Source organism: Plasmodium cynomolgi, chromosome 8 (genome assembly GCF_000321355.1).
Source record: "Plasmodium cynomolgi strain B DNA, chromosome 8, whole genome shotgun sequence".
Classification (NCBI taxonomy): domain Eukaryota; phylum Apicomplexa; class Aconoidasida; order Haemosporida; family Plasmodiidae; genus Plasmodium; species Plasmodium cynomolgi.
The window spans coordinates 762,132-771,627 of NC_020401.1; the positions used below are offsets into that span (position 1 = coordinate 762,132).

The 9,496-nt window shown below is 44.0% G+C and overlaps 3 protein-coding genes across 3 annotated transcripts; 1 reads left to right on the forward strand and 2 right to left on the reverse strand.

Moving 5' to 3' along the window:
• Positions 1–732: 732 nt before the first annotated feature.
• PCYB_082610 (SART-1 family protein) lies at positions 733–2,903 on the forward strand (the record flags this gene model as incomplete). Its single annotated transcript, XM_004221999.1, has 2 exons — positions 733–1,139; positions 1,205–2,903. The coding sequence occupies 2 exons, from the start codon at positions 733–735 to the stop codon at positions 2,901–2,903; spliced, it is 2,106 nt and encodes a 701-aa protein (XP_004222047.1).
• A 761-nt stretch (positions 2,904–3,664) lies between these two features.
• Positions 3,665–6,273, reverse strand: PCYB_082620 (hypothetical protein; the record flags this gene model as incomplete). Its single annotated transcript, XM_004222000.1, has 3 exons — positions 3,665–3,793; positions 3,988–4,214; positions 4,443–6,273. 3 exons carry the CDS (start codon positions 6,271–6,273, stop codon positions 3,665–3,667), a joined length of 2,187 nt encoding a protein of 728 aa, XP_004222048.1.
• A 923-nt stretch (positions 6,274–7,196) lies between these two features.
• PCYB_082630 (hypothetical protein) lies at positions 7,197–9,202 on the reverse strand (the record flags this gene model as incomplete). Its single annotated transcript, XM_004222001.1, has 6 exons — positions 7,197–7,451; positions 7,532–7,628; positions 7,922–8,231; positions 8,462–8,633; positions 8,821–8,876; positions 9,142–9,202. 6 exons carry the CDS (start codon positions 9,200–9,202, stop codon positions 7,197–7,199), a joined length of 951 nt encoding a protein of 316 aa, XP_004222049.1.
• Between the last annotated feature and the right edge of the window lie 294 nt (positions 9,203–9,496).

The following is a 9,496-nucleotide window of genomic DNA, read 5'->3' on the forward strand; positions in this document are numbered from 1 at the left end:
GGAAAGTTGATTTACTTGGCCTCTTACTTCCCGCGGTGAACTTTTAACTAATCCTATGTAGAGTGGAAATTTAGCATTTTCCTGGCTAAGGGGCAGAGGGGGGAATCCGCAAAATTGGGTAGCTCATATTATTATATTTTAAACGCTAACTTTTTCTCTGCAAGGATTTTCCCACCGCCACCCCCTGTGGTTGTTTCATCGTATGGCGGAGGCGCTGCGATGATGCGATGATCCGATGATCCGATGATGGGTGATGCGAAGACGCGGGTATGCGGAAGATTGCCCCTTTAACCCATCCCGCGTATGCGTGAATTCGCGTGCGTAGGATCTTCGCCTGTTATGTACGCGATCGCGCAGGGCGCCCCAAAAAAGGAAAAAACAAAAATATATATATAAACATATTTATGTGTTAACATATTTTTGTGCACATATTTATGTACACATATTTACACGCGTACGTGCGAACCCCCGCGAAGGTGCGCATTTGCCCGACCGGCCTTTTGTTGCGTGCTAGCGCGGGGAAACGGCAACTGCGGTAAAGCAGCATTTGCGCCATCGCGCATGGTCGAACTTCCAACAAGGGAGACGTTTGGAAAAAAAAAAAAGGCTCCCTCCGTTTAAGGTTTACTGAAAAGGGGGCGTCAGAGTGGACAGCTAACCTCACGTGTATACAGGAGGCTCACGCGTGAGAGATAGACCCATCTGCCAAGTACCACTAAGGCCCATCAACAAATGGAGAACGAAGAAGAGTTGAGCATCGAGGAGACAAACAAACTAAGGGAGAAGCTGGGGTTGAAGAAGCTAGACGTGGAGGATAAGCAAGACAAGAAGAAGAAAAGGGGTGTGTCGAAAAATGAGCAGGACAACGAACCGAAGGGACGAGCTAAACGGGGAGGCGCCAAGAATGGGAAAAGTGGGAAGAAGGACGAAGGTGAGGAAGATAACCAAGAAGGGGGTGATGCCGAAGAAGGGGAAGACAAAAACAGACGCGGCAAAACGAAAGAACCCCCTAAGGGAAGCAACAAATCGACGAAAACTATCAGCGAGGAGTTTAATGATGACATAGACGATGTGGAGAAGTGGGTAAACAAAACGAGAAACACCATCGATAAGAAGCTGGCCGATGATGAAGGCATCAAGTACAGTGACGATGACGAGGAGAAAGGAAAAAAAAAAAAAAAAAAAATAACGTTAATAATCGCAGCGTGGCTAGTGGCCATGCCACGGTGGAACACAAAAATGAAGAACTAACAGATGACATGATTTTGACATTGAAAGATCAACACGTCTTAAATAATGACGAAGAAAAAGACTGCCTAATAAATGAGGAATTAAAAAAAAAAAATGTGAAAAGTTTACTAGCAAAAAATGATGACAGTTTTTGGAAAAAAAATTATTATGACCCCCTCTCGTATTATGACGATACGAATAAGCTCAATGCAGAGGATGGCTCAGCTGTGCATATGATTTCGAAATATGACGAGACGAAGCACTCCATCGATGTGACTATAAAGTATGATGAGGAGGGGGGGGGAGGTAATGATGACCATGATGATGATGACGATGATGATACTGCTCATCATTCTGGAAGGGGGGGAACGAAGAGGAAGGCGAGGGGAGCAAAGACCGCCAAAAGTAGGAATAATCGACCCGAGGGTGAGGAAAAGGGGGAAGGCCACATGCACCATACACAGAAAACGCTGCCAATGCGGCAAACGACTAGCCCAGATGGAGGAGCCTTCAAAGTGAAGAAGAGAAAAATAAAAAATATCAACAGGCGGAAGAAGGAGGAGGACGCGTGGGCCTTTCTGTATGATGAACCAGAGGGGCAGGATGAAGAGGGGGAGGAGCAGGAAGGAAGGCAAGGAAAGGAGAGCGTCACAGGGAGGAATACAGCTGAGGGAAAAACTCGAGGGAACGAACAGAACAACGAAAACACGAACGTTATAGAGGATGTTCTTAAAAAAATAAGAGACGAACAAAGGAGCATGGACTTTAACAACTATTTCGATTACGACCTGGGCGAAAACGAAGAGGACAAGGAGCTGTACGAACTCCTGCAACAGGGGAATAGCCTGAAAAGGAGAAAAAAGGAAATGGATTACCAAAAGGAGCTCTTAAAATATATAGTTATAGATGAGGACGTGAAGAGGAACGAGGAGATCAGCGGCGATGTTATTAAATTGTCTGACGCGTCCGAGTTCTGCAGAAGCATAACTCTCCCGATGGAGATACAGGAAAGTGAGAACATGGCGAAGCTGCAGAAAGGCGGGGGGGGCCTTCTCGACGCAGATGCAAGTGCATCCCTCGGAGATGGCCGCTTATCCAATTTGTTGGATCCTCTCAGCGTGAATGCAAACGACGACATGTTAAGATCAACAGATGGACTGAAGGGAAAGGGGAAGACCACCAAGGGTGGCCAAGCGAATGGTGGTGATAACAATAACGATAACGGTGAAGATGACAACGATATGAACTTGAGCGATCACGCATTTTCCCAAGATGGGGTGTCGGAAATTTTTAACGAAATTAAATTGGATGAGGGATTATACGGAGCGCTTGAGTATTTAAAAACAAAAGGAGAATTAAATATGGAAGAGAAAATATATCGAAATCCGGAGAACAGACCGTTGCATATGTCCACGTCAAAGCATGACATAAAGTTGGACTACAAGAACGACTCGGGTAAAGTGATGACGCCAAAGGAGACGTTTCGGTATATTTCTTGGATTTTTCATGGGAAGAAACAGGGGAAAAACAAAATGGAGAAGAAAATGAGGAGGATGGAGATCGAGCGCCGCTTTAAGGAGGACCCCATGGGTTCCCTTCCCACGCTCAACGTTCTGAAGAAGGTGCAGCAGGTCCAAAAGAAGTCGTACTTCACCCTGTCGAGTAATAACTGACTGGGGGGAGATGAGGAGAAGGGGAGAAGCGCAGTGTTGCTGAAGTGCGGAAGCGGAGGGGCGACGTAGCCATTCTTACACGTGGAACCGTTCTGCACGCACACGCCGAACGTTTTCCCTTTCCAAACTCCCCCGTCCATGACCCCTCATTCTTCGCCCATTTGTGCAGAATGCTGCTGTTATGCTGCTGTTATGCTGCGTTGTTACGCCACTTTCCCCCCTTGTGAGCCTCCCCACCAGAAAGACGCACTTCTCCCACTTTGTGTCGATTGTTTGTCCTTGCCTCAACCGCGCCGTTGCACACACCATTGCGTCAATTTTTGTTCATCCATTTTTTTCCCCATTTTTGCACACATTTGGCTATTTTTTTTTTTTTTTTTTTTTTTTTTTTCCGTTTTGGCTGTTTGTTCATATTTTTTTCGAAGCGATTTTCGCGCGGCTCCCATTTTTTAGTGCCCCCTTGTGTGCGTACAGACATGTACCCCTGTATTTGCATACGCACGTATGTGCCTATTTTTCCGTATTTACGTAAAAACCTACCCATTTTTAGGTAAATCGTTAAAAAGAAGAAAAAAAAAAAAACATAACTACAAAGTTGCGCGATGTTTAAAAGGGCATCGTTACAACGTCGCATTAAATTAGGAAAAAACGTCCCCGTGGCCACGACATGTACGACATTTGCGTGGTTCGTTTGGGGGCGAACACAAGGAATGTGCTCTCTCTCCCCCCCTTTGCTTCACCCTGGTTACTCATCTCGCCCGTCATGCCTTCTTCCTCTTTTCCTGGATGTACCTATCCAGCTTTTCGTTAAACTTCTTGCATATGCTTATTTGTTCAAAGAGGTGAATTAGCAGCGGCTTGCCCATGATAAGCACACTGTTGTACTCCTCCTGGAGGGGTGTGTGTGTGGAAAAAAAAGGGGAAGTGGGACCCAGTGGACAGCATTCGTTCGGGGTGTACCAAATGGGCCTTAACCAATTCGACCTCACTCTTCCCGTTTTGTGCAGCACACACACAAACATAAAAAAAAGAAAAGAAAAGCTAGCTTATAATCTGCCCGTGTTGGGGCATCGCGCAGGCTTACCTGCTTGGCTTGTATCTCCTCTTTAATTTTGGACAAATTTTGCAGGATCTTGTTCCGCTTCGCCTGCTCCGGAATGCACGACGTGTAGAACAAGTTCAGCAAATAGTTCACTTTCACGTGGTAGTCCTTCACAATGTCGAGGATGTGCTGCTCGTACTCGATCGTGCCTATCAGCATGGACTGGTTGCTCTGGCACTTCTTCGTGTTGGAGACAAACAGGAGTCTCCCTGCGGGGGGGAAGTGAGGAAGTAGGGAGGAAATAGGGAGGACACATGGAGAAAATACGGAAGAAATACGGAAAAAATACGGAGAAAATACGGAAAAAATACGGAAAAAATACGGAGAAAATACGGAAGAAATACGGAGAAAATACGGAGAAAACACGGAGGAACAAAATGGGAAAACTTTTCCCTTTTGGCGACGCATTGGCCAACAGATTGCGCCAATCCGCTAACTCGAGCCGCTCCCAGGAAACCCACCTATGTTGTACAAGTCGGAGTAGTTCTTCCTGCCGGTGTGCTGCTTAAAAGTGTTGAGCTGGTCCAGGAGAGTAGCAAATTTTTGATTTAGGCGATCCGCAAGCTGAGCCGACTCTTCATTATCTGCCTCACTATCACAGGGGTTTGTTTTTTTTTTTTCGATTTGAAATTGCAACTCTTTTTTTTCCTTCATGGGATTCAAATCTGTGTCCTCAATTCTGTTTTTCAAATCTTCATAAAAAGTATCGAAGGTAAATTTTCTGTCCTTTATCATCCCAATGCAGTAATTATTAAATTTGTTAATTAGGAGATTGTGAGAGTTGCTCCCTTTGGAATATCTCTCATTTGTGAATAGTCCAAACCCCTGCGCACTTTCTTCATTAAAATAGTAGTTGTTGTTAAAAAGGATGTTTTTTTTTTTGTACGATTTGGTAGACAAGTATTCCTTTAAAATGCATTTTTCCAATGTCCCTTTTATGTCTTGATTTGGATTATCCATGTCGTATGATAAGGACAGATTTCTGTAATATGTGTTATCTTCCTCCTCCCCATCATCATCATCATCATCATCATCCGTGGTACGGGTTACATCCCTCCGGTCATCTGTCCTATCCCCAGCTGTATCCGTACCAACCCCTGCTGCTCTATTCTGTTGGTCACCCTTAATGGAGAAGAAATTTTTATTCCCCATTATGTCCTTTTCATTTTTATCGTAAAAGAATAAGTGGCTATATTTGTTGTTAAAAAGGAAGAACCAAAATTTGCTTTCACTCAGGATATTATTGGCCATGTAATAATCGTACAGCTTCTTCAACTCTTTGTTCTCTGATAGAATCACTCTACTTATTTGTTTGTTGATTTCGACGCTTTTGGCCATTTTTTGTTCCTCCGTTATGAATAAGGGTTCCTTGAGAATTCCCTCCTCTGCACTGGAGCTGATATTTCTATACTCATATATGTCGCTTTTGTGGATTTTGTAAAATTCTTTTTCTGTTAGTATGTTGTTTTGGATACACATTTGGTACAGGCTCTTCAGTTGTGCGTCTGTCTCGAACATTTTGTGCAGGCTGATTAGTGACTCATTTTCCTTTGCGTTATCTTCTGATAGACCGCTTCGCTCGTTATGGTCATTGTCCTCACTTTGGCTACTCTCCCCATTTTTGTCACTCCTATGATCGCGTGTCCTTATGACAGAGTCCCCTTTAGTTGCTATGTCTTTGTCCTCCCCGAAAGGTTCATCGTTTGCATTTTTTACAAAATGGGAGGGGGCACTTTGATTTGTGGGAATATGTTCTATACTAACATGATCGATAGGTTGATCCCCTTTTTGATCTTCTGCGATTCCTTTGGATTCAGATTTTGTGAGTGCCCCAAAGGACTCCTCATATACTTTGTATTGGTCTCTAATTAAGTGCAAGTTAAACTCTATGTAGATGTGATTCTTTATGTTGTCCTTATTGAGCGTGTTGATAATCTGACATATATTGCTATTGTCTCGATCATAGAAGAACTCAAAAATGAAGGACTCCGTGTGGTTATAGTCATGAAAACAGAAATTATTTTTCTTGTTCGTTATGGCAAATGTGAATCGGGTTTTACTTTTTTTTTTGGACTTTTCCGTTTTCTTCCAACTGAATATACATAGCTTTAAATCAATATCATCAATAAGGAAAAGGGAGTTGCTTTGGGTCTTTTCCTTTTTCGTATGCTCAGAGATATACACCAGGTATCTGTTTGTAACGTACAGCTCCCCCTTCCCGTTATTGTACAGCACTTCGCACGAGGCATGGACTTTTTCTTCCTCCATGGGGGAAGGGTGGTTTGTCTGCTGAGCGCCTGCCTATTTTTTGGTGTTCCTTTGGAGCGGCCTTCCCCTGTGGGGCGACATCCACCTGGCGCTTTGCCGTTTTGCCGTTTTGCCGCTTTGCCGCTTTGCCGTTTTGCCGTTTTGCCGTTTTGCCGCTTTGCCGTTTTGCCGTTTTGCCACTTTGCCCGTTTTGCCGCTTTACCACTTTACCGCTTCACCGCTTCACCGCTTCACCGCTTTGCTAGCCCAAATCGGTCTTCCCTGGAGCCGGCAAAAAGAGCGTGGCAGGGTAGTACTCGCACAGAAAAAACTGCCAGCTTAGCAGCTACTTCTCCGCAATTTTTCAAACAAATAGGTGCACAACACGAGGGTAAAACATGCATCCCCTTGGTATGGCTCAAAAAGGGGGACAACTCGAACAAACCCCTACGCACGTGCCGAAGTGAGCACGTTGTGTTGAGTGCGGGGTCCCATTTGCGCGACACAGGAGGAATCCATAAAAAAAGGGGGAAAGAGATCATTCGCTTTTTTTCTTTTTTTTTTTTTTTTTTTTCTTTTTTTCTCTTCTTCCTTATTTGTTCTAATTTTTCTTACCTTTTTTTTTCATTCCATTTGATGGCGTTTTTATTTTTACTGTAGTTTAGGGTTCAAATGGGGACAAAAAAAAGGTTGACAAACAGCGCCGAAAAAAAAAAGGGGGAAGGCGGAAGGGCATAAATGTCGCTCCCAAAAAGGAGCAAAATGGGAAAAAAAAAGGAAAAAAAAAAGAAAAAGAAACTCCTTTTTTGAGTTTCTCCTCCACGGAAGTAAACACTTGCGGGATAAAATACCACAAAAGGGGTTGAGAGGAGATACCCATTCAGAGGGGCCATTTTTTTGCAGGTGGATGCTGTTGCGATGGCCCCCCGGCGCAGGCAAAAAGGTCAGTCCTCATTATCATTGCAGTCGAACTTCCTCCTGATGGTGAAACTGGAAGGCGCGTTTTTATATTCTATATTTTCCACCTTCTTATGAGCCACGAGCAGGTGTTTGCTTTTGCTGACAGCCTTTTCGTGAAACGATCTCCACTGCTGCGTTTTATTTGTATACTCTTTATTTATCAATTCACTTTTTTGTTTTTTTTTGAGAGCTATTCTTTTTTTCTTTTTTCTCATTTGAACTTTTAAAGAGTCGTTTTCCTTTACGATTAAATTTTCAGGAATTTTATAGCCTGCGGGGGTGACTATTTCTTTCACTTTTTTTTTTTTTTAATTCTGACCTGGTCGTTCTTTACGTACTCGCTTGTGTTGTATCCGATGTAGTTGACGAGGAACGAGTCACCCATGCTCTTCGAGACGATGCAGTCGTACCAGAGGCTGCACGGGGGGGGGAAGCGAAACGGGGAGAGCAATTAGGGGTGTAATTAGGAGTGTCATTAGGGGTGTAATTAGCAGTATCATTAGGGGTCTAATTAGGAGTGTCATTAGGAGCGGATGGTTAGTCGCTCGGTTGGGGCACTCAACAGGTTGACCCCCACTCACGCTCAACGCGTTGAATATGCCTCTTTCTCGCAAAAGGGGGAAGAACGGTAATTGCCTCGTTATGGAGGTGACCCCTTTTTTTTTTGGCAACCCCGCTTCTCCCCCTTTTAATGCCCCGTTTTTCTTACCCGTCCTTCTTGTAGAGGGCCTGGAACTGGTTGTTCTCCGCGAGAGCAGACTCCGTGAGTACCTCGTTCATGAGGACGTATTTTGGAGGAATCATAATCTGCTCATTGTTTTCAAATATATTTATTAACAGTTGTTCTATGTCATTTTCTTTAACGACGTTTTGGATCAGTCCATAGACTTTTTTGCTTTCATAGATGAAGCTACATGTTCTCCCAATGACTGCACTTGCTTCGTTTGTGGCACCTTGGTTTGCATCCTCTGCGGGTTCTTTCTCCAAGCTCGGTTCATGTGAGTCTCCTTCCGCTTCGTCTAAAAAGGGGTTGTTCCAAAAAGGGGGAAAAAAAAAATAAAATAAAATAAAGTAATAATATGGGTGACACCATTCTCTGTGCATCATCTTTGTGTAAGCAACTGCTTGGGGTTAGACTTTCTCAGCAGCGCTCCCCATGGGGGGTGGGGAGGCATGTACACATAACATAATGCAATGTAACATAATGTAATGTCGTGTAATGTGCTCCCCCTATTTGCCTCCTACTCACTTTGCTTTTTGTAACTAATCAAATCGAGAGTCAAATTTATGACCTCGAGCATGTCACATTCTAATTTCCTCAGATTCTTAATTTGTTCGTCTTCTTCTCCGATGGCCTGTTCATATTTTTTTATTTCATCTCGTACCAAGGCTAGCTGTTTTTCATACTCCGTTATTTTGCCCTACAATGGGGGGGAAAAAAAGAGGACAGTTGCATTGGCGGGATAAGCGTGTAAAAGGGTGTAACCACGTGAAGCCACGTATAACCACGTGAAACCAAGTGTAACCACGTGAAATCACGCATAACCACGTATAACCACGTGAAACCACGCCGTCCTATGGGTGCGAATCTCGTCGACGGAAACGTACCTCTAACCCCTCCAACGTTTCGTTAAATTCCTCCATCTCATTTGTTGGGGTAGATTCTCTAGGGGGATATCAAAAAGGAAAGTGGGGAGTTATTACGATGAGCTCGCGAGGGGGAGGGGGAAGAAACATCTACGTAAGTATAGGCGGGAGGATGATATACGTAGTAACGGCAAACGATTCCTTTGCTGTCGCTAAAGGTCGATAATGCAGAAGGGATCAACAGATTGTTTGCTCTTCTCGAACCATAACCCGTTTCGTACAAAACCTCCGCCGCTCTGCCTCCGCCGCTCTGCCTTCTCCGCTCTACCCTCGCCGCTCTACCTTCGCCTCTAATTCGAAGGCGACCCTTTTCTTCTCGCAAAAGCTTCAACCTATAGTTCATGGGCCATAGCGCAAACGATACATTTTTTTTAATCTTGCCCTGTTCGGGTTTGCTTCAAACATCGAAAGCGGGGCGCAAAAAATATAAAATTAAATAAAAAAAGGAGTAAAGGGATAAAAGGAGCCAAGCGGAATGGAAGAAGCGGCAAGATGGGGAAAATTATTTGCGGGAGAAAAAAACGGGGAATTTTGGGAAGCGGAAAAATGCGCACAATTTTGGGAAGCGGAAAAATGGGTATAATTTTCGACGCGGAAAAGAGGGGAAAAAAATTCCAAATGGTAAAAAAAAAAAAAA